Source organism: Podarcis cretensis (genome assembly GCF_951804945.1).
Source record: "Podarcis cretensis genome assembly, chromosome: 17".
In the NCBI taxonomy this organism is placed as follows: Eukaryota; Metazoa; Chordata; class Lepidosauria; order Squamata; family Lacertidae; genus Podarcis; species Podarcis cretensis.
The window spans coordinates 2,404,634-2,429,569 of NC_137187.1; the positions used below are offsets into that span (position 1 = coordinate 2,404,634).

The 24,936-nt window shown below is 42.7% G+C and overlaps 1 protein-coding gene across 1 annotated transcript; it reads right to left on the reverse strand.

The window, feature by feature from the left end:
* Positions 1 to 429: 429 nt before the first annotated feature.
* GDAP2 (ganglioside induced differentiation associated protein 2) lies at positions 430 to 21,927 on the reverse strand. Its single transcript, XM_079960292.1, has 14 exons — positions 21,799 to 21,927; positions 17,999 to 18,299; positions 15,400 to 15,539; positions 13,696 to 13,849; positions 10,994 to 11,082; positions 9,810 to 9,886; positions 8,377 to 8,536; positions 6,684 to 6,834; positions 5,834 to 5,910; positions 5,295 to 5,371; positions 3,860 to 3,999; positions 3,388 to 3,442; positions 2,754 to 2,897; positions 430 to 1,095 (listed from the first exon to the last, which is right to left on the reverse strand). The coding sequence occupies exons 2-14, from the start codon at positions 18,169 to 18,171 to the stop codon at positions 1,051 to 1,053; spliced, it is 1,482 nt and encodes a 493-aa protein (XP_079816418.1). The 5' UTR covers positions 18,172 to 18,299; positions 21,799 to 21,927; the 3' UTR covers positions 430 to 1,050.
* Between the last annotated feature and the right edge of the window lie 3,009 nt (positions 21,928 to 24,936).

Genomic DNA, 24,936 nt, shown 5'->3' on the forward strand with positions numbered 1-24,936 from the left:
GATTATATTATAGAAATGTGAAATTCAACCAGGGCCATTTCACCTCTCTCCTTTCTACAAACTTCACTTGCTTTCTCATGTGTGAATATTTTCTTCATCCTCCCGCCTTTTTCAGCCAGTGTCTCATCTAAAACTTCCTCTGAAGTTAAGTATTTAGAGAATCGTTGGATCCACCACTTCAAAAATGTAAGAAGGCAGATAAAGCAACCACGAAAGCTGTAACGTTCTGCAAGAGAAGTTATAGATTCACTTCTACAAGGCCACTACCAAATAATTTATTTTCAAAATAAAAGTCGCATTGGTTTACTTCTAATGATTAAAAATCTGCATCATAATGGAGATTATGTAGTCCAGGTGATAATCAGTGTTCACACATCTTGTTCTTTCAAATGCAAGTGTACAAGTAGCATGAACTACAGGAGACACTGCTGATATGTCCCTCGGGTTTATTATTTCGTGAAAAAGCAGCAGCAGCCTTACATCTCACATCATCCAGAAAAGAGAGACAAGACCGTCAGATTCCTAGCTAAGTAGCATTTATGATGCTTAACTTTGTAATAGCTGTAGGGCTTGAAACAGTGCCTTGCAGAAATTTCTACAGGGAATTCTGTAACTGTGTCACCAGTGAAGGTGGACTCAAAACGAGAAGACCTTAGAACACTGTTAAACAGATACTGTACCTTTTCCTCCAAGCCACTCTTAACACACATAACTGAAGGAATTGCTGAGAACTTGGCAGAGATCGGATTCAAACACGGTTTAGAGATCTCTTGGGAAAATGGGAGAGAAACCCTTGAAATCAAGGGGGGGGGGAGAGATCTATGCTCATGTTCATAAATCAACTTTTCCACTGGACTGAGGCTTAAATACACAGCACATTGCGACGAGAGTTTAGATTGCACGTGTCCTTGCAAATACCATTGTAAAAAAATTGCAGAGGTGGGAGGAAACTCCTCTCTCTGATCTCTCTGAATAGGCTGCGTCAGCTCAGCATGTACAGCAAGCAGCATCTCAGGAGGTTGGGAAACCAGAAAGGGCAGAGCTGCAGAGTCAGAGGTCTGGAGAAGACGGATAGGAATAATACGATCCATTTTCCTACAAAGAGAGAGCGGGAGACAGAGATGAAATGGCACAGCGAATACACATGTAAAACGCAAATCTAATCTTCCTAAATCTCACTGAATGAAGAGTTTCTCCTCATCCCATTGAAAATCTGTCCCAGAATTGGGCAGTCTTCCCTTCCTTTCAAGGAACATTTTCTCTAAGGGAATCTGTGGAAGTGGGCACATCAGCCATTTGCAGGGCCACCGCTCTGACTTTGAAGGTAGCCACCATCCCAAATGTTTCTCTCAAGCATCTTTAACCCCCCCCCCCCCCGCCCCCGCAAAAACTTCACTAACTCACACAAAGAGGGAAAAGAGTGGATCTACAGTCGTACCTTGGTTGTCAAGCACCTTGGTATTTGGGACATTTTGGCTCCCGAATGCTGCAAATCTCGGAGTGTTCCAGTTTGTGAATGTTTTTTGGAAGCCAAACGTCTGGCGCGGCTTCCGACTGGCTGCAGGAAGCTCCTGCAGCCAATCAGAAGCTGTGCCTTGGTTTTCAAATTGTTCTGGGAGTCGAATCTGACAGGTCCCTCTACCCTTCTGTGAAAAACCCCACCCTCCCACTATATATAAGGGTCTGGTGATTTCTGTTTCAGTGCATCTGAAGAAGTGTGCATGCACACGAAAGCTTATACCAAGAACAAACTTAGTTGGTCTCTAAGGTGCTACTGGACATTTTTTTTATTTTGTTTGTAATTTTTTGTATTCTCATACAGTCATTCTCATGTTTGTAACAAAGGTAGCAATCTAAACGTTGAAAAAAGTAACATAAGAATTGACCTACCAAACAATACAGTGTAATTTGCTGGGGGCTGGCTTATAAATCTTTCCCACACAAACTTTATGGTAGACTTGCAAAAAATCCTGAGATTGTGAGTAAGGAAGCCCACAAACTTAGTTTAGGCAAACTTGGAAGGGAAGAACTAGGAGATGGAACAAGTTAAAGAGTGGGGGAAGATTTTCTCTTGGCGTACAACTTTATGGAGTCTATTGCACAAACCAGAAGCTAGGCTTTTAGAGCAGTGTTTCCCAACCTTGGGTCTCCACCTATTTCTGGACTCCAACTCCCATCATCCCTAGCTAGCAAGATCAGTGGTTAGGGGTGATGGGAATTGTAGTCCAAAAACAGTTGAAGACCCAAGGTTGGGAAACACTGTTTTAGAGGACATGCGCCTTATAATAGATAAGCTGCTTCATGGCTACGGGGTGCTTTTCTTCCCCCAGCCCCCAGTGTACTGCAGATCATGCTCTCTTCAACAATCTTTTGAAAGTGAGGACTTAACTCAAGATCATTTAAGTACCACATATGTCAAACATTTCATGATAAGCATTCCTCTTTGTTCCATATACTAGCTGCTGCCTGTGGGCTTCTCAGAACTGCACACCACCTAAACCAATATTCACTTCAGTTTTACCAAGGTAATGTGGCTAAAGCTCTTTCCCTTAGAGAAAATGCTTCAAGCCTTTCACAGATTCAGTCAGTTTCCAAGCTCTTTCTTGTTTCCAAAGCAATCTCCTCAGATTTCTTTTAAATCAGGCAGAAGGAAAGTTCCCCCCCCACCCCCACCCCCCAGTTTGCTGTATGCTGCTACTTCCATACAGACTAGAAACAGAAGCAAACACTCAGTAGTGCCTGAAGCCACTTACCCTAGTATCATATTCAAGAACAAACGGGGGGAAGTCAATTTGTTCGGGGGGAATGGCTGCGAACAACTGTTGGAGGCTTTCCACGTGGTGGATTTTGTCCTTTAGTCCCGAGACTGTAAAGGTTGTGAAAAACCATGTTGAAACCTAATAGACAAGAATGGGAAATAAATGTTACCAGAAAAACTGTCAATAACTTCCCAGAGTCTCAATCTTAACAATCTAGCAATTCCTTCACCATTTCAGCAGACAAAGGTAAAAGTGCATGCACAATTCAGATTGCTAGTTTAGCAATGTTAATATAGCATTCTCTAAGTCTACATTTATCGTTGTTGTTCTTCTTCTTGTTGTTGTTAGTAGTAGTAGTAGTAGTAGTAGTAGTAATTACTTACCCTTCACCCTAAGGGCAGGTATCTAAATGGCTTGGATGAAAAGCTTGAAAGAACTAACCAATCCAAATGACAGTGGTCCTGATTCCTATCTTGCTATGCAATTAGTCAGCTCATGTTATCAAAGAAGCATGCAAAGGATTTGTACAAACTATTGTACAAACTGATTATGCCCCATATTTTGGGACCCCACACATTCACTACAACCCAAAACGTACAATTTCCCCGTTGAGTAGGGCATACTTCACCTTTGAGCGAAACGTTGGATGGACAAAGTACAGGGCCTTCAGATTTTTTTTGTACCTAGGTTAACAACAAGAGCAGTAAACGTCTCAAGTTTTAAATGAACATTTGCAGCAATCAAACAAGTTCTTAGCAATCTGCTCCATGTAAAAAAGGGCACATGTTTCAAGCTGCAACTTATTAATGTATGTGCAGCACTGACTTGAATTGTTTCTGTGGGAAAGCTCTCCAGAGACAATGAGTAGTCTCATGACAGCTGACATGCTTTTTTCATAAAGCCAAGGAAGCTTATTCTACAGCCCTAAGGTGCTGTGTCACACGAGTGACTGGGCATATTCTGAAACTAAGCCTCCCATACTCATTGAACACACTATGTCTCCATGCCCACTACCTTTTTAAAATAGTTTCTTTGTGATGCTTTTTGATCCAAAAGGGAAGTAAGGAGAAAGGCTTCGGGGCAAGCCGAGTTATACTTACTTGGCATCGACAATGTCAGAGAGTTTTTTTAGGAAATCGGAATCTAGGTGATTGTAGATGTTAGTGAGCGTGTGGAAATACACAATGACATATTCCTTCATTACAATGTGGTCCATTACATGAATGAAGTACAAGAGCGCCTGGAGAAAGAGAAAAGTCACAAATGTCAGATTTCAGAGGAGGACTGCAGCATCCATCCTTGCATGAATAATACGGCTAAAAGCAGAGCAACCTTTAGGGGGATCGAGGAAAAAGTTCTTTCAAACTTTTTGAACATGCAGCACTTACATATGAGAACAGATTCTCTCAAGAAAGAAAAAAGTGAATGCTTCACAATAAATTCTTCTCCAACAAAAGATGCCATTCCTTTCTCACCCAAAAACAAGTGGTGAGCTCACAAATCCTGAGTTATCATGAACAAACTGGTAGGCTTGAACCAGAAGCTCCAATTCCCCCTTATTTATTTATTTATTTATTGAATTTATATACTGCCCTATACCTGGAGGTCTCAGAAAGATCAAAATATACAAAATAAAAATAAAAACATTAACCCAATAACCCCCCTCCCCCCAAAAGAGCTACATTTTAAAAGGGTATAGGATGTTGATCAGGTCAACCAAAGATCTGGTTAAAAATGGAACGTTTTGCCTGGCACCTAAAGATGTATAACGAAGGTGCCAGGCAAACTTCCCTGGGGAGAGCATTCCACTGATGGGGAGCCACTGCAGAGAAGGCCTGTTCTCATGTTGCCACCCTCCGAACCTCTTGAGGAGGAGGCACACGAAGAAGGGCCTCAGAAGATGATCTCAGGGTCCGGGTAGGTTCATATGGAAAGAGGCGGTCCTTGAGGTATTGCGGTCGTGAGCTGTTTAAGGCTTTATAGGTCAAAACCAGCACTTTGAATTGAGTCCAGAAACTAATTGGTAGCCAGTGCAGTCAGACCAGGATCAGCGTAATATGCTCAAACCGTCTTGCTCCAGTGAGCAACCTGGCTGCTCAATTCTCACTAGCTGAAGTTTCCGAACCATTTTCAGAGGCAGCCCTACGTATAACGCAGGCCTTACCCATGAAGTCTACCGGCCGGTCACTGCCTGTGGAGAAATGTTTTGTATATGCCTGTTTATGTCTGCAAAAAGATCTGTCAATATACTAATGACAGCCGATTCTATTACCCTTTCCCATCTAACTTAGGTGAAGTAGTGGAAATGCTGGTGGAATTGTACTCCCAGTTAAAGACCAAGTCCAGAGTTGCTGTTAGCCTGGCCTTATCGGATATGTTGATGTGCTTTGAATTGACATGAATTGTCATGTACTCTGGAAATCCTCTTAGGGATGAAGAGCAGGATATAAATGTACAAAAGAATAAATAAACCTGTATCCAAAGAGAAATTTACTATTTAATCACCAATAATTTTTATGTTTGTTAGGATCTCACCTTCTCCATGTCTATTAGAGTTACAGGAATATTCCTTCCAACCACTGCCATTACTGTACGACCACAGTTATCAACACCTACAAATTGAATGAAAAGGTTTCTTTAACTTTAAAGTCCCCCACTTCTGTGAGCAGAAATAAAGCTCAGCCTAAAATCTGGTAGTTCATAAACACATGGTTTTAACAATGAGGGATCAATACTATTAAATTAATTATTAGCTTTCACTTCATAGGGCACTGTTTCAAGGGCCACAGTTGTCTGGGACTGTATAGGTCATGCTTCTTGTTTTAAGCCCTTTTCAGGTCTATGACCATCCTCTACTGAATGACTTATGACAATCTTGCATTACTTTTGCCAATCTTTGACTAAGTCAATTTATTTATGTGTACAAAATTAAAAATAATTTTCAAAGGCTGGATTCTCCTGTACAGCGTAGCATTAAGACATGGAGACTTCCTTTTATCACAGTATATCTTCATTGCAATATATTCAACAAGGAAGAGTTAAGGGGCAGTTAGAATTTGTGACCTTGAACTCACCAGTTTGGTATAAAGCTTTAAGGGACGCAATATCAGACAGGTCTTCTGCTCTTGCTCGACAAAGCCAGCGATTGTAACTGGAAGGCAGCCACATAAGGTTTCAGAACTTGGACTGATCTGGTTGTCATGTTTAGCAATCAAAGACCACCTCCAGAGACATATTATTAGACAAATACAGCAAACAAACCTGTCATACTTCTCACATGATGTTATACTCTGTCAGAATCCAAAAGGAAAACGCAAGTGGAGCAGTGTGGGATTAAGTTGGAAATAATTAAACAAAGGGGGATGCGGGTGGCGCTGTGGGTTAAACCACAGAGCCTAGGGGTTGCCGATCAGAAGGTCAGCAGTTCGAATCCCCGCAACGGGATGAGCTCCCGTTGCTTGGTCCCTGCTCCTGCCAACCTAGCAGTTCGAAAGCACGCCAAAGTGCAAGTAGATAAATAGGTACCACTCCGGCGGGAAGGTAAACGGCATTTCCGTGTGCTGCTCTGGTTTGCCAGAAGCGGCTTAGTCATGCTGGCCACATGACCCGGAAGCTGTATGCCGGCTCCCTTGGCCAATAAAGCGAGATGAGTGCCGCAACCTCAGAGTCGGCCACGACTGGACCTAATGGTCAGGGGTCCCTTTACCTTTTAAATTAAACAAAAATAAGCAGCTGAGCTGCCATCCTTCCATTAAATAGCACAGAAGCTATGTCTAAAGCCCCTAGCACAAGAGGAAGTGTTCCCCATGTTTCTAAATCTGCTAAAATACACCATGAATAGTATAGCAGCTCCCAGGAATATAGCACTGAAGTTCAAAACACAATGAATCACAATAGGAATAGTCATCTGCAATAACTTCTTACTTTCTCTGATGCTGCTTTTGTAGTGCTGCCTCCGAGAGCTGCCCTTGAAGGATAAGACGCCTCTGTTTATCAACATCTCCCTCCATGCGGGCAAAAGCATGGGAACCAATAAATGAAAAGTCTGCTTCCAGGCCTTCCTCATCAGAATTATCTGCAAAAGATGCGCAAGAACAATGAAGTAACTGTCCAAAGTAGAGCCACAATACAAGTCCAGTCCAGGAAAACAATGAGACTTATGGACAGGAGATAGAGAGAGGTTATATTGCACTGCATTATGAGTTCATCAGTATCTCTTTCTGCAAAGCAAGCAGAGTGGATGAAGTGTGGCATTCAGAGTTCACCATAGGGCAAGCATCAAGTATGTCAGCTAGGCGTAATTGTTCAGAGCCAATACGGAACACTGAACACGTGAGTGCACTTTCTTGGAGATAAGAGGCATTCTGTGAAGTCTTAGCCAAGCCTTAATTACAGAACTTACATGTATATATTAAGAAAGCATGGGGAAGCTGGAACCTGGAGGCAGCCCAGCACTCCCTTCTGAAGGCTGAGATTTGGACAGGACTGGAACCATCATGACAATGTGCTCCTAAGCCAAAGATGGTCAATTCCCTGATTATCCACCAAAGCAATCAGAGCAGTTTCTGCTCCAAAGCCAGATTGGGATGGATATAAATAACTTCTGCCAGGAGGTTGATGAGCCACCAACTGCGCCTGGACCAGACTTAATAATGGTATATTAACAGATGGAATTTCCAGCCATGGAAATCTGATGAAGCTACTGTCATGGAAGAAGCAAGACTGCTCTTGTAAGACTTCATGGATAGCCTTTCACACACAGGTTTGTGCTGGTTTTTACTCACAAGGTTTCCAAGCTGGATGAATAGATCTCTGGCATGGATGTCTATTTCACATTGCTTTTTAAAATCCATCTTCTGGTTTTTGTGTTGTTTTTAACCATTTTTAGTTGTTTCATTATTGTTTTGTACTTGATATGTGTTTGTGTGCATGCCTAAGATGATGTATAAGAACAACAAGTGATGTATGTTCTGAGACTGCCCTCTTCCTCCTCTTCAGTGGTAACTGACTGGTGTCAGGCATATGGATCTTGATGGCGGAGAAGAGATAAAGATCAACAGGAGGTCAGTCAAGCCCTGCATCTAAAGCTCCAGTCTCCCACAAAAAAATCCAGCTCTCTTGGCAAACATGAGAGGAAAACTGGATGAGGACTCTGCCCAGTGAGCAGTGAGGAGAGGAAATTCAGGCCAAGTTGTGCCTCTGAACACTGATGGAAGGAGTCACTTTTCATGAGATGCCTTCCTCTGACGAGGAATGACTGGGTCTGCTTTTATGGGGAAATAATAAAATACTGTATTTCCAGGGGGTTTCCCCTCCACGGAAGATCTGAAAGCTTTGAGTGTGCTATACACTTACACAGATCCAGAGCCACAGAAGATTTGCTCCCAGACATGAGAAGCCGAAACAGAGTCAAAGGGCAGGAGCTAATCCTATCTTATATCAGCTTCACAGACAATTCGCTTGACCTTGTTCACACCCATTCCAGCTACAAATGGAAAAGCAGTTATAGTTTGAATACCTATCTCTCCCAATGCCTTGAGGATAACTACATTAGCTCTGTAGATGATGTTTATCCTAACTCTGCAGAAGACTCTCTGGACACAATCTGCAAACTCACCCTCAGAAACACCTGGCTTTTCACTAATTCTGATTTGACGCTCTGGCACGACTGGCTCCCCTTCAGCATTGCCAATATCAACAGGAAGGAAAGGCAAGGACTTTTTCTCCTCTTCTAGAGACCTTGGGAAATACAGAGGCAGCAACTTCTGATAAGTATCCTGGGAAAAAAGGGAAAGTTTTAGATCTCCAGTTTTCAAGGCAGGTTGAAAACAGGTCACAAAGGCCATTAAATGCCCCCTGGTATTCTTTTGCATGGTAGATCATGATAGCACCACACTGACTGGTTAGTCAAGATCTACAGTTCTCCCATACGTGGAACAAAGTTGCAACTCCCATCGTTTTTCTTTCAACATCTGACATATGCAGAAAGGTCAGGATGTAGAGAATAAGTTTTAATACAAGTTTGAAACAATAAATCTATTCACTCATCTCCATCCTATCCTTATGCCCTAATGCTAGGGATGGGGAACCTGTGGATTTGATGTGCAGTTGAGTCCAATAGATGGATCCCTACAAGCCTTCCATCCTTTTCTTATGCAGCAACATTTTGTGCAGGGCAGGTGCCAGAATTCTGCTTCCAGAGTGCGACAGAATACTTGCTGTGGCAAGCAAAGTAAGCTTCACCCACCTATCAACAGCTATGCTGTGTTTTGGAAGTGCTAAGAAGGGATCAACTTCAGCCCTTAACCCTTCCCCAAAGTGCTTTGGAAGCACAGCTGTACCATAAACCTCCCACCTCCCTTTCTAGCTTCAAGCTGAAGTGCAGAGCCAAGGTTTGTGTCTCTGCTTCCAAGGAACATAGAATAATAATAATAATAATAATAATAATAATAATAATAATAAATTTTATTTATATCCCACCCTCCCCAGCCGAAGCCGGGCTCAGGGCGGCTAACAACAATAAAATAGTACAACATTCTAAAAACATTTCATTATTAAAATTAATTAAAATCAAATTGATGGCAACCATTAAACTAAAGTTCTGTAGAAATTGCCAAAGGAGGGAGTCAGGCTGCGCCCTGACCAAAGGCCTGGTGGAACAGCTCTGTCTTGCAGGCCCTGCGGAAAGATGTCAGGTCCCGCAGGGCCCTAGTCTCTTGTGACAGAGTGTTCCACCAGGTCGGAGCCACAGCCGAAAAAGCCCTGGCAGCCACACAGGCTAACTTTCAATATTAGTACTTTGAACACATAAATTGCACAGATGAGATGGAGGCTTTTTAGAAGAACTGTGAAATTGCAAGTTGGGAGTATGTTTGTCTGAAGGAATAAGAAGGTATTGAAACCAAGTTTCTCATGCACCTTTGGACAAGAAGTTAATCAAATCACTGGAGTGGAGAGCAGTAAATAGAGATCAAGGCACGAGGATTTTGGGACTGGGTTAGCTCAGCAGCACAGCAATGTCTACAAACATAAACAGAGTACTTTACATACCTCTTCAAGTTCAGACACTGCAAACACCACTTTTTCAAGAGTTTCCCCGTGAACCTCTAAAAATCGCCGGACGGTTCCTGCAATGGGGGTGGGGTGGGAGGAAGAGGGAGAAATCAACACACAGTCAGCAAAACGAGAAGAAACAGACCCCCATGTTGATGGAAAATATAGGACTACCCTTTCCTATGCCATTATTTAATGTTATTAATTGATCTAATTTAATTAGTTATTTTGCCCATCCTTGTTGACCACATATACTGTGATGGTGTTTGGGTTTCCTGACAATAATAGTTTTGGGTTTGGAATTTCGTTTTCTCAGTCTCAATTAATGCCTTTCCCAGAAGAATGCTGTACATAGGAAAACAAGTACCTACAGCCCTTAGTGAAACTTGTGTGAAAGTCCTTTACAACTCCTTCATTTTACTTCACCACAAGGGCTGTTGTAAAGCGTTAGAATTGTTTTCTCTAACTGAAAAGACAGTTGCACTTTTCAATGTAAAGACAGCCGGTTGCAACTTAGTCTAAGGGAAGTGGAGCAGGGGATTGGAGAGGGCCTTTGCAGACAGAATATTGCAATATAGTCCCCACTTCAGTAATGATGTTTTGAACTGGGCTGTAGGGAGTTCAACCACACATTACCATCTTTCTCAACCTACTTCAATGTAGCACCACATCAAGACAGCTGTGCCGCCAACTGCAAATAAAGGCAGACTGCATTCCTAGCACCCAAAAGGGGAAGTCACCTGCCTCACTGTTTTACTAGTTCCTCAAATTTTAACTTGCATATTCTTATAGTTTCTACACTATGACAACTTAAGTCATGGGTAGGCAAACTAAGGCCAGGGGGCTGTATCTGGCCAAATCGCCTTCTGGCCCACGGACACACACACACACACACACATATAGTCTGGTCCCCCACAAGGTCTGAGGGACAGTGCTGAAAAAGTTTGCTGACCCCTGACTTAAGTGAAAGCTTTGCAACTGAAGACCTAAGGTGGCTTAGATTAACATGTATTTTCCTATGAACCCTTTGCCACAACCCTCCACTCCCAATATTCAACTGTAACTAAGCCTAAATATATATAACCAAAATAATCACAAATCCTGCTCTGTCGTTCTTAGCAAAGCACAATGCGTGTAGATGAAGCTGTATATCCAGCAAAGATCCTTTCAAGGCTACTTACGGAGTGCTATGTGGGTAGCATCCACTAAAGGGTAACCTCGTTTCACCGTGTTTATCACGCAGAATCCGACTGAGGACATCGCTTGCTCCCTGTAGCCAGAAGGATAATGAAAAGCGTAAGCATCACAAACAAATCAATGCAACTGATGCCATAGCAGGATCAGGTCAGCTTATTCTCTATGAATAGGCAGCATTTGTTGTAGTGGTCCAACAGTGGTCATTAAAATTACCGGAACAACACCAAATTTGGAATCAAATAGTAAAAAGGATTCACAGAGATGGCTTAATCCATAATAGGTGCCCATGACTAACATGATTATGGATGTTTATACTTTTGCTTCATACTGTGGATAGATTTTGCTCTCCAAAAGCTTTTAAGAGCGGGAAGAGATTCTATTGAAATTTTCACGAAACCCCCACTGCTCCTAATAGCTGTTATAACAACTCATGACAAAGAAGGTTTAAGTGTTTTCTGTATCATTGGATGTTTTATGTTTGCTGGTTACTTCTTAAGACATGGTTTTCAGATCAAAAGGAGGAGCTATAGTGTAAACTATGCCAAAAGATGTGAAGATTGGATCACATTTTACTGTTTCAAGGAGCATAAACAGTTTAGACAAAGATGATGTAGCCCTAGAGCTCGCCTAGGTTCGGGGAAATTAGGTTCAAGAAAATAAGGATGGAAATTATACTTGTTTCTTTTTGTTTTTTGTTTGTGTATGTTTTTATTGTTAAACTTTAATAAATATCATTTTTTTAAAAAATAGAGCTCGCCTAGGTTTACAACTGAGGAGGCTGTAACGTTGAAGGTCCCATACCTCCCAACATGTAATTTTGCACACAAACCCATAGTTTTAGATGTGAGACACCTAACAAACCAATAGTCTGCACAGAAGAAGAAGAGTTGGATTTGATATCCCGCCTTTCACTCCCCTTCAGGAGTCTCAAAGCGGCTAACATTCTCCTTTCCCTTCCTCCCCCACAACAAACACTCTGTGAGGTGAGTGGGGCTGAGAGACTTCAACGCAGTGTGACCAGCCCAAGGTCACCCAGCAGCTGCATGTGGAGGAGCGGAGATGCGAACCCGGTTCCCCAGATTACGAGACTACCCCTCTTAACCACTACACCACACAGAACAAGAAACACGGTGCTTGTGATCTTAAGCAAATTTTCAGACATTGGGCACGACAAAAAACCACACAGAGCTGCCACCATTCACCACTATCCCACTTCACAAACATAAAATCCACATGAAGACACTGTAGAAGTCTGCAAAACATGTCTGGGGTTATATCAGATAGGAGATGTGTTAAGCAGGTTAGCAATGGAAAAGAGGGTTAAAAGGAAACGATAGAATTTTTTTAGTAAATGATGTCAGTTTGCATCCTTAATCTAATAGTCATTCTCTGAACTGATCCTCAATTGCAATTTATTATGTTATTTATTTACAGACCACTTATAAATGCCATCTCCAACTCCTCAAAAGATTCCATCAACGGTGTCTGAAAAATTTCACACTTCACTTGGGAAGATAGGCGAACTAATGTCAGTGTGCTGGAAGAAGCAAAGATCACCAGTGTCAAAGCAATGATTCTTCAACATCAACTTTGTCGGACTGCTCATGTTGTGTGGATGCCCGAGTATCGTCTTCCAAAGCAACTACTCTATTCCGAACTCAAAAATGGAAAGCATAATGCTGGTGGTCAGCAAAAGAGGTTTAAAGATTCTCTCAAGGCAAATCTAAAAAAAAAAAGTAGTATAAACACCAACAACTGGGAAACACTGGCCTGTGAGCGCTCCTGTTGGAGAACAGCCTTTACCAAAGGTGTCATGGGCTTTGAAGATGCTCGAACTCAGGACGAAAGGGAGAAATGTGCTAAGAAGAAGGCATGCTCGGAAGGCACCCTCACCATGATCAACTCTCACCCGGAAACCTATGTCCCACTGTGGAAGGACGTGTGGATCCAGAATTGGCCTCCACAGTCATGTAGACTCACTGCTATAAACCTGTTCACGGAAGACAATCTTACTCGGCTACGAGTGATCGCCAAAGATGAATTTATACTTAACAAGTACTTTTGTAACAATAGCAATAGCAGCAGCAGCAACAACAACAATAATAATGATACTTTTATTATTTATAACCTGCCCATCTCGCTGGGTTGCTCCAGCCACTCTGGGTGGCTTCGAACCCATATAAAAACATAAAACCCGGCTTTCCAATGCATTCTGTTCCTTGGAATGGCATGTAGTGCTTCTCATCATCTACCCCCATTACTAAGCAACTGATATTGGAATGTGGGGAACGGAAGAATCTAAAGCACGTGGAAAATATATGTTTGGATGAAGAGAGCCAGGGGATTAGATGTTGACATTTATACTTTCACAAGCTATCCAAGATGTTAAGGTATGATAGATACGGTAAGTTTTTTAAAACTTATTTCTTTACACTAGATATAGGTAGGTAGCTGTGTTAGTCTGCCATAGTCGAAACAAAATAAAAAAATTCCTTCCAGTAGCACCTTAGAGACCAACTAAGTTTGTTATTGGTATGAGCTTTCGTGTCCATGCACATTTCTTCAGATACCTTTACACTAGTTACACATTCCAAAATTTTACATGCACTGTTGTTGTGTTTGTGTATGTGTTTGTGTATGTGTGTTTCACAAGGTACTTGCCTGTCACAAGGAGACACATGCTTACTTTGCAAGTTGCAGAATGTTGCGATAGCAGCTGTACAGGGAGCTTTCTGCTGCTGTCCGGTATCGACTTTTGTATTTGGGACCCACAGTGTGAATGATGAAACGGGCAGCTAGATTAAATCCTTTTGTCAGCTTTGCTTCTCCTGTCCGGCAGCCTATAGGAAAACAAAACAAAGCCGGATGAGCTAAGTAATATTGAAGCAACTGAAATATAAGGATTTTAGGCTTAGCACAGAGATCCTCTTTTATGGATGGATTTGGGAACACACAACAGCTCCCCATATTATATCCATGCTTCCTGCCAAACCTAGGTAAGAGAAAAAAGCAGCATGCACAGCTGTGTAGCTGGGTACAGAGAAGTCTCAGTTAGACATAGAGATAAGCCATGGTTTATTAAGAGAACAAGTCGGTGCGAGCCTTGGGTTCACACAACCCTACACAGGTGCAGGTAGAGGGGGAGGAGGAAGAGGAAGAGGAATCTGGAAGCTTTTGCTTCCATTTTTATTTTTAACTACCTGCAACTTAGTTTTGTCCAAATCTGACAGACCAACTTTATAAGCAATGGTCTGAGGCTGACCTATTCTGGTAAATCACAACAAGTGTTCAATATTTTATAAAGATCTGCTGTGAATGTTTTTCATGATTTAGTCATATCATCACCTATTCATTCTTGCATCGCTAATGGTCATTTTAAAGAAATTTATTACCTTGTTTATTTTATGAGGAAGTTCAGCTGTGCAATTTGTAATTTGAAGAGGGGGTGGGGGAAGAGGGAGGAGGAGAGAGACATACTTTGAATTCAGAAGCTATTCTCTAAATCAGATATTGTTGTAGGGGAAGAGTTTGGTTAGCCCTGTAAAATGGTACAGTAGTACACACAATGAACAGTCGTTGATGTAGTTTATTTATAATTTACTCATGTTGTGGTTTTCTATATGTAAACTCTTGGTACAGAATTGGGCTGCAAGTTTAATTCTTCCTCAGATATGTATTTTTTGTAACCTGAAACATTTATCAGTGACCAAATTCTCTGTTCAAAAAATCATCCCTCCAAATATTTGCTTCCATTACACCCAATTGTGTTTTTATTGAATTAATTAGAAAGCTCAGTAAGAGGGCTCAGAATTCATTTCATATTTGTTGACAGTTGGAATAATTTTATACACAGCAAAGACAGCTCCATCCATCTAAGACCGGTATAATGAAGTAAGCAAATATGCATCAATGACAAAATTAACTTAATATATCAGATTTAAAGAACAAAGTTAGAGACAAGATACCTTTTTGGTCAGCTGGAATAAACGGGTCCGTCACTATAGGGGTTATGGGCTAATTCCTGCTACAGCATACGATTGTGCAACGTTTTGAATTGCTTGTACTCTTGGTTACTTAGTAGAGTTATGTTTATCAGCTTCTAATTTTATTGCAGTTACTTTTTATCACCTATGTAGCTGATAAACTGAATTGTTACTATATAAGATAAATATATGACAAATTAATTTTAAAATATGCCAAATGTTTGTTTACTCTTTGTCTAACGCATATGTAGCATGATCATTATGACAGACACGTTTTAACTTTACAGCATAGTTTGTTCATGGATGTTTTTTTACTGTGAAATGAACTTTTAAAACCAAAGTGCAGTCCCCTTTTTGGTTCAAGCTGAACGTTTTGAAGTCAATTGGATTAACTTTACTATACTTACCTTTGAGCTTCTGTAGCTCAGCCCTCAGGTCAGGTCCCGCATGTGTGCAGATACTTTCAGAAACTGGGTTCTTGTCCGTGAGAGACTCATTGCTGGTGTTCACTATGGCTGTGCAGTTCAGCAGTGCTACATCCCCCCTCCTGAGGAAAAATCACCACCATTCAGCAGGCGGCACGGAAGAAAATAGAAGCAAAACACACACACACACACACACACACACACACACGAAGCTTCTCAGAGCTGTTACGTGATTATTGTTGCATGGTTATAAAAGAGAACATACTTCATTAAGTTTTTCCCATCAGCTTTCTCCTGATATGTATTAAGAAGGCAGTAATAGAAGAATTTATATTTACGTCTCCGGGTGTCTGGGTGCTCATGTTAGTCATGGAGTGCACAGTATGTCAATTTATCACTTTTCAGGAATTGAATACAATGGAAAGACATAACCTCATTTTCAATACAGTGGAACCTCGGTTTTTGAATGTAATCCATTCTGGAAGAGCGTTCGACTTTCGAAACGTTCAAAAACCAGGGATCAATGGGCGGTCGGCAGAATCCATTGAAAAAATGGATAAATGCGCCTTGGAAGCCAATTACTTCTGGGTTTTCGACGTTCGGCTTCTCAATTGTTCGTTTTCTGAGATGTTCAAAAACTGAGGTTCCACTGTGCTTACAAGTTAAGAGTTATGTCACAGTACAAAGGGAAATTAGGGACGCAGGTGGCACTGTGGGTTAAAGCCTCAGCGCCTAGGGCTTGCCGATCGAAAGGTCGGCGGTTCGAATCCCTGCGGCGGGGTGCGCTCCCGCTGCTCGGTCCCAGCGCCTGCCAACCTAGCAGTTCGAAAGCACCTCCGGGTGCAAGTAGATAAATAGGGACCGCTTACCAGCGGGAAGGTAAACGGCGTTTCCGTGGGCGGCTCTGGCTCGCCAGAGCAGCGATGTCACGCTGGCCACGTGACCCGGAAGTGTCTCCGGACAACGCTGGCCCCTGGCCTCTTAAGTGAGATGGGCGCACAACCCCAGAGTCTGTCAAGACTGGCCCGTACGGGCAGGGGTACCTTTACCTTTACCTTTTACAAAGGGAAATTACAGAAGAGCTATTTGAACACATATTATCTTGCTCATGGAGTTCAAAGGTTTAATACCAACTCTACACCAGGGATGGGGAATCTGTAGCCTTCCAGATATTGTAGGGCAGAAACTCCTATCAGGCCTAGCAAGCATGATGAGTTGTCAGGAATGAAGGAACTGTAGTCCTAAAACATCTGGAGGGCCATAGGTTCCTCTGCCTCTGCTTTGTGCTCATTATTAGTACAGACTATACAGTTAAGAAGATTCAGGGCATTATACATCTATAGAACAGCAGAAATTTATATGCAAGTGATATCCATGTGACTTCATAACTGAATATTTTTAAGAAGAGGCTTTCACTACACTTGGTTCAGAATGCAGCAGCAAGGATGTTAACAGGCGCATGTCTATGGGATCATGTTACACCTATCTTGCAATATCGCCACTGACTGACAATCTGCTTCTGGGCACAATTCAAAGTACTGGTGATGACCTTTAAAGCCCTAAATGACTTAGACCTGAGGCTGCCTCCTTCTATACCATTCACCCCACTCCCTAAAATCAAAAGCTGGTGCCTTTCTCTGCATCCCACATATGACAAGGCAAAGTTCATGGCCACAAGAGGTACAGCCTTTTTCAGGGGCTGCACCAATATTGTCATCTCCAGTGCAGATGACTTCTTCTCTGGTCATTTTTAACCAGCTTGTAAATACTGTACATTTTTATTCTGGCAGGTTTATCCATTTATTTTTTTAAACTTCTATATGGTCTTTAGGACAAAAATCTCACAAAGGGTGTACAATGAAGAAAATACATCAAATGAAAATGGGAAAAGTCCCATTATAAACAATAAATACTGACTACAACCAGCAATGGATAATTGGCCCCAGTATTTGTTACCACACTTTAAACTTATATAAAAATCTCTCTCTTCAAAGCACATTTAAAATATAACAGAGGCAGCACCTGCTTAACTTTTGGGTTGTATTTGAAAAGCTAGGGGGCCACTGCAGAAAAGTCCTCTCTCTTATGCCTGCTAACCAGATAGATTTAGCTGTCAGACATCTCAACAGCACCTTGGACATAGATTTTAGGATTATGGCATATGGATATAGTTTTTTGCCTAAAGTCATTTTTACACATTATCACCACTGTTGTTGCTTTTAAAAGAACTTTTAATGTTGTGCTATTTTATTTGTTGCGCATTTAATATATTTTTATTATTATAGCCATTTTAAATAATTGTACTGTAGTCTGATTTTAAATTCTTGTAAATAGGTACATGAGTATTAGAAGGGTGATACAGAAACATTCATTTACTAAATGAAATGAATATGCTGAACTTCTTACCTGTTAAAGCAAATCTAATCAGTGTTCTACAAAAGTCAGTGCTCAGGATTTGATTTTATTAACCCCCCCGTGAATATCAGCCAAAGTTTAAAGCAAAAAATCAATGAATCACATAATGCCTAAGAATTTTATGTTAACAAATGCAATTATTTCAAATCATGATGTGCAAGCTTACCATAATATTATTTTTTCACTGATGTCTTTCCTATATGGGAAGGGTGAGCAAGCATCAACTTGAGTCTTTTCTACTGGAACTGAAGAGTTCAACTGATCTGCCACATAAAGATCAGTCCAGCCTTGCAAACCATCAATATCCACAAAATTGGAAGGAGCCCCCAAAGGATCCATGGAAGGGATCGGCAATCGGTTCAGTTTACTTCATAAGCACTCCACACTCCTACTGGAGTCCTGCTGGTATTCTGGACACACCACAATCAGACACTCGGGCTCTTTGTTAAAAACGGAGATGAAAGTTCCTGTGAAAAAGCACATCAGTAAATCATTGTGCTGTGTGAGCTTGAAAAAAACAGATGTGTGTGTGTTTTGACAAAAGATTCCTTCATAATAAAATTGTAAGAACCCGAAGGGCACTTCCTTAGGGAAACACTCATTCAGGGATGCGCAGTTTTCCTCCCAAATGATTCCGTTTCAGGAATACTATTTACTCCTAGACTAGTCTCCAAGAAGCCATTTAGGTGTTGCTCTCAAAGTAGCAGAAAATGTAGTCCAGAAGAAATGGGTTCTGTCCTAGTTTTCTCCTAATATGAATATGCTAGTATTCTTTGTGTAAATTTACATCTATATATGTTGCAAGGATATTGCAATGCTTGATTATTTCTCTTTTATCAAAGAGAGACTGCAAATAGTGACGCCAACAGGGCCATGAAATGCAGGAGGACAACACAGAGCTGGAGGACAACACAGAGCTGGGACATAAACAAGGCTATAATAATAATAATAATAATAATAATAATAATAATAATACTAATACTCATTCAAAAAAGGATAGCACTTTTTCTTCCCCCTTAGGTTCTCTCCATGGCCATGTATGGGGATAACAAATGCCATTTGTTTTTGTCCTTGTTTTCATTATATATAATGTGTTCCCGTTTTTTATTTTTACACTGTGAACCAGCCCTGAGATCTTCAAGTGAAGGGTTGTATACAAATCTGATAAAACAAAATAATAAATAAATTCACCGGGCACGGTGCATCTAGCCCACAAAGGTTTCTGTTCTGGATCAAGAAAAATCCTTTTCTACAGGGAGAAGAATTAGAAGTTATCCCCAAAACTGGCAGAAATAAGAGACATGCTATTACCCAGCATGTTGCTTACACTTGAGAAGTTTCCTTTCCTTTCTGAGGAATGAAAAGACGGGCAAGTGAGGAAGTAAGTGGTTATTGGTTTGGTTTGTTCCTGTTCTCATTATGTACTTTGTCCATTTTGTGTATTTAATGCTGTGGACTGGCCACCCCAAGATCTTTAATAAATTTAATAAATAAATGAAACACACTTTGTTTGTTTGCTTATTAAATCTGCCCACTGCCCTTTATCTGTAGATCTCAGGGTGGCTCACAACATGGGCATAGCTGCCCCCTCCAAATCAAGTAAACAAATAAAAATACATAACTGACCAATTGTGTTGCAGATAACTCAGTTCTGCCCCAACATAAATCCTGCCCCCCCCAAAAAAAATAAATTCTGCCTACGCCCATGGCTCACAGCAACAAAACTTTAAATACTTGATGTTTTAGTATGCTGTTATATACACTGTAAGCCACCCAGAGTGGCTGGGGAAACCCAGTCGCATGAGTGGGGAATAAATGAAATGATGATGATGATGATGATGTTGTTATGTTGTTGTTGTTGTTGTTGTGAATCACCCTGAGACCTACAATGGACAGTACAGTATACAAATTTAATAAACGAAACACACTGAGGTGTGTGTTACTGGGTTGCTGCTTTTATTTTGATTATACATATTGTGGTTTTTATGTTGATCTTTTCTGTGAACTGCCCTGAAATCTCCGGGTATAGGGCGGTATATTAATTCAATAAATCATCATCATCAGGGCTGGATTTAGGTTTGATGAGACCCTAAGCTACTGAAGGTAATGGGGCCTTTTATATGTCCAGCTGTCCTTTGTCAACAACAAATTGTCAGTTTTTTGTGTTGAATGTATGCTATATGGTAATTTGTGGACCTAATAGGTATCTAAAGCCATTTGCACATGACAAAATATGTATTTTATCCAAGTAATTGATATAGAAACGAGCAAACCAGTGATATTTTAGGGAGAAGCGTAGCAGGTGGGGCCCAGTACTTACATCATAGGAGAATACACAACACAAAACATTGTTGCTGCATGTAGGTTTTTATCTTATATTTTGGAAATGCACATCCAGTTTTTTTTCCCTTAATTTTTTGGGGGGGCCGCCAAGAGAGTGAGGCCCTAAGCTATAGCTTGTTTAGCTTATACGTAAATCCGGCACTGATGGTCAGTATAGAAATTTAATAAATAAACAAAGTAATAAAATAAGGAGCCAATAAATAAGTCAATGATTTTACAGGCAGCGTGATGAAACATTATGAAGGTTCTTAAAAGTGAAGTTAGAAATAGATTCTGATTTCCCCCAGAAGATCCTTCAGAGATGTAGCAGGAGCCGATTTTTACATGCCTAAATCGACATATTAAAATGTGGATGTTTTCTGGGTCACAAATGTTTTAATTAACCTACATCTCTTTTCTTCTCTCCCCACGTCCCAAAGGATTGGTGGGGAAATTACCTTAATGAAGCAAAGTCCAAAAACTCTACTAAAAGGCCTAAATTATAAAAGGGACAGCATACGGGAGCTGAAAATCTGAGGAAAGCCCTGAATTGTTGCCCTTCATCTGTCGATCTCCGGGCAGTTCACAACACCAAAATAAAATAATAAATAACAATACAGTGGTACCTCAGGTTAAGTACTTCATTCGTTCTGGAGGTCCGTTCTTAATCTGAAACTGTTCTTAACCTGAAGCACCACTTTAGCTAATGGGGCCTCCTGCTGGCACCGCGCAATTTCTGTTCTCATCCTGAAGCAAAGTTCTTAACCTGAAGCATTATTTCTGGGTTAGCGGAGTCTGTAACCTGAAGCGTATGTAACCCGAGGTACCACTGTAGTAGTAGTAGTAGTAGTAGTAATAATAATAATAATAATAACTTTCTCTGTTTATGTTGTGAACCGCCCCAATAATAATAATAATAATAATAATAACTTTCTCTGTTTATGTTGTGAACCGCCCGAATAATAATAATGATAATAATAATAACTTTCTCTGTTTATGTTGTGAACCGCAATAATAATAATAATAATAATAACTTTCTCTGTTTATGTTGTGAACCGCCCCAATAATAATAATAATAATAATAACTTTCTCTGTTTATGTTGTGAACCGCCCGAATAATAATAATGATAATAATAATAACTTTCTCTGTTTATGTTGTGAACCGCCCCAATAATAATAATAATAATAATAACAACAACTTTCTCTGTTTATGTTGTGAACTGCCCTAATAATAATAATAATAATAACTTTCTCTGTTTATGTTGTGAACCGCCCTAATAATAATAATAATAATAATAACTTTCTCTGTTTATGTTGTGAACCGCCCCAATAATAATAATAACAACAACAACAACAACTTCTTTCTCTGTTTATGTTGTCAACCGCCCCGAGACCCGCGGTGTGCCAAGGGCGGTATGCCAATTTACTAGATACCAGGGCAGGTGGCCGAGGAGGATAATGGAAGCGGCGCCCGGCGGGCCCGGCAGCCCTGAGGTAACTGAGGGGGCCGAGGCGTCAGGGTGGCGCGAGGGGAGAAGGAGAGGGGCCGTTGAAGGGGGAGGGGAGGGGGAGGGGGGGACACGACGCGCGGCGGCGGCGCTGACTGCCTGCCTGCCTGCCTGAGGGAAGAAGGCGGACACTCACGGTCGCCGCTGCTGCTGCTGCTGCTTCGCCCGCCGCCCGTCCAGGCCCGTCGCCGCTCGGAGCCCTCCTTCCTCTCCCTCACGCGACGGGGGAGGAGACCAGCGAAAGAAAAGCCGCCTCCTCCTCCTCCTCCTCCTTCCGGTCAACGCCCCGATCCTGCCCCAGCGCCACCTCGCCGCTCTTCGCCTTGGGAGGGAAGGAGGAGGGGAGGAAGGAGGAGGGGAACAAACTACGCGGAGGCGACCGGAAGGGGCCACCCTGAGCTCATCCAGTCCGACCCCCCTGCAAATGCGGCGACGGGGGCGGCTCTCTCTCTCTCTCTCTCTGCGAAAGAAGCCCCTCACCCCCCGGGATGGTTTTCTTTTCGAGCTAGAAACCTCTTCTGAAGGGAAGACGGAGGGCTCCATATTCAGCGTCGGTTTCGAATTCAAAATGGCGGGTGTGAGTTTGACTTGCCTCCTCCTTCAAGGAGGACTTTATTATTGGTTGTTCGCCGCCCTCAGCCCGCTCTTGGCTGGGCGGGGGGGGGGCGGGGTATAAATAAAAATTTATTATTATTATTATTATTTTGTTCTTGTGGTTGAGTCGTTTAGTCTTCGTGACCCCCTGGACCAGAGCTCGCCAGTAATTATTATTACTTGTCCTGAATTCTCCACACACACCCCCACAGGGCTCCTCTCGGACTTGCCTAATTTGTGTGTCCCCCCCCCCCAATGCCACGGCATCCCCTCGTACAGCACATAGCTGCCCCCCCCCCCAGCAGCCTTGCAGGGCACTCCAAATCCAGTTGCAACACAGCAGGCCGGTAGGAAACATCTGGAAAGCAGCTGGAAGCCGGTCCCCCCCCCCCCAAAAAAAATGATTTATTGACTGACTTGGGAGAACTGTTTTGAACCCGGAAGCTGCCCACGCAGGCAACGACGTCAGGGTGTCTCTATGCTTTTTTTTGTAAAAAAAGTCTTCTTATCTCGTCGCAGTTTAGAGCGGCTTCCTTTTCCGGTGACGCTTCGCCCCTCCCCTTCCGGTTCCCTCAGAATGGTCAGTCGCTCCAGGAACTTGGAGCCCCGCGATGAGGAGCACGTGCTGCGCAGAAGCCGGAGGGAAATAAAGCCGGTAAGTCCAGCCGGCGGGCGGGGAAGCGGTTAGGGCTGTGGGGTCAGAGCTCCCCAAGGAAGGGAAGAATCATAGAATCATAGAGTTGGAAGAGACCACAAGGGCCAACCCCCTGCCAAGCAGGAAACACCATCAGAGCACTCCTGACATATGGTTGTCAAGCCTCTGCTTAAAGACCTCCAAAGAAGGAGACTCCACCACACTCCTTGGCAGCAAATTCCACTGTCGAACAGCTCTTACTGTCAGGAAGTTCTTCCTAATGTTTAGGTGGAATCTTCTTTCTTGTAGTTTGGAGCCATTGCTCCGTGTCCGCTTCTCTGGAGCAGCAGAAAACAACCTTTCTCCCTCCTCTATGTGACATCCTTTTATATATTTGAACATGGCTATCATATCACCCCTTAACCTCCTCTTCTCCAGGCTAAACATGCCCAGTTCCCTTAGCCGTTCCTCATAAGGCATAGTTTCCAGGCCTTTGACCATTTTGGTTGCCCTCCTCTGGACACGTTCCAGTTTGTCCGTGTCCTTCTTGAACTGTGGTGCCCAGAACTGGACACAGTACTCCAGGTGAGGTCTGACCAGAGCAGAATACAGTGGCACTATTACTTCCCTTGGGACGCAGGTGGTGCTGTGGGTTAAAGCCTCAGCGCCTAGGACTTGCCGATCGAAAGGTCGGCGGTTCGAATCCCTGCGGCGGGGTGCGCTCCCGCTGCTCGGTCCCAGCGCCTGCCAACCTAGCAGTTCGAAAGCACCTCCGGGTGCAAGTAGATAAATAGGGACCGCTTACCAGTGGGAAGGTAAACGGCGTTTCCGTGTGCGGCTCTGGCTCGCCAGAGCAGCGATGTCACGCTGGCCACGTGACCCGGAAGTGTCTCCGGACAGCGCTGGCCCCTGGCCTCTTAAGTGAGATGGGCGCACAACCCCAGAGTCTGTCAAGACTGGCCCGTACGGGCAAGGGTACCTTTACCTTTACCTTTACCTTTACCTATTACTTCCCTTGATCTAGATGCTATACTCCTATTGATGCAGCCCAGAATTGCATTGGCTTTTTTAGCTGCCGCGTCACACTGTGACGTCACAGAGAGTGCTCTGACCCAGTGCAGAGTGCATTTCTCTCGTTTCCCGCGTAGAGGGCATATCCGTGCGGACGGCAGAGCATGGAGTGCTGTAGTTGTCACCCTCTCCTACGTGTTTGCCGAGAAATTCCAACTCGTGAGTACCTACTCAAGTGTAGGAAGTCCGTAAAAAGCAGAGGCATCACCTTGCCAACAAAGGTCCGCATAGTTCAAGCAATGGTTTTCCCAGTAGTGATGTATGGAAGTGAGAGCTGGAAATGCTTGGAACCCCAGGAATCTTGCACCACTTGGGGTGGCATGCAACAAAGTCACAGGGCAGTGACCCCAAAATTGGCATTTTCTACCATTGCCCCATTGCAGAGACATCACCTTGCCAACAAAGGTCCGTATAGTAAAAGCTATGGTTTTCCCAGTAGTGATGTATGGAAGTGAGAGCTGGACCATAAAGAAGGCTGATCACCAAAGAATTGATGCTTTTGAATTCTGGTGCTGGAGGAGACTCTTGAGAGTCCCATGGACTGCAAGAAGATCAAACCTCTCCATTCTGAAGGAAATCAGCCCTGAGTGCTCACTGGAAGGACAGATCCTGAAGCTGAGGCTCCAAGACTTTGGCCACCTCATGAGAAGAGAAGACTCCCTGGAAAAGACCCTGATGTTGGGAAAGATGGAGGGCACAAGGAGAAGGGGACGACAGAGGACGAGATGGTGGGACAGTGTTCTCAAAGCTACCAACATGGGTTTGACCCAACTGTGGGAGGCAGTGGAAGACAGGAGTGCCTGGCGTGCTCTGGTCCAGGGGGTCATGAAGAGTCGGACACGACTAAACAGCAACAAACAATTGGCAGCAGAGCCCTGTACAGTGGTACCTCGGGTTAAGTACTTAATTCATTCTGAAGGTTCATTCTTAATCTGAAACTGTTCTTAACCTGAAGTACCACTTTAGCTAATGGGG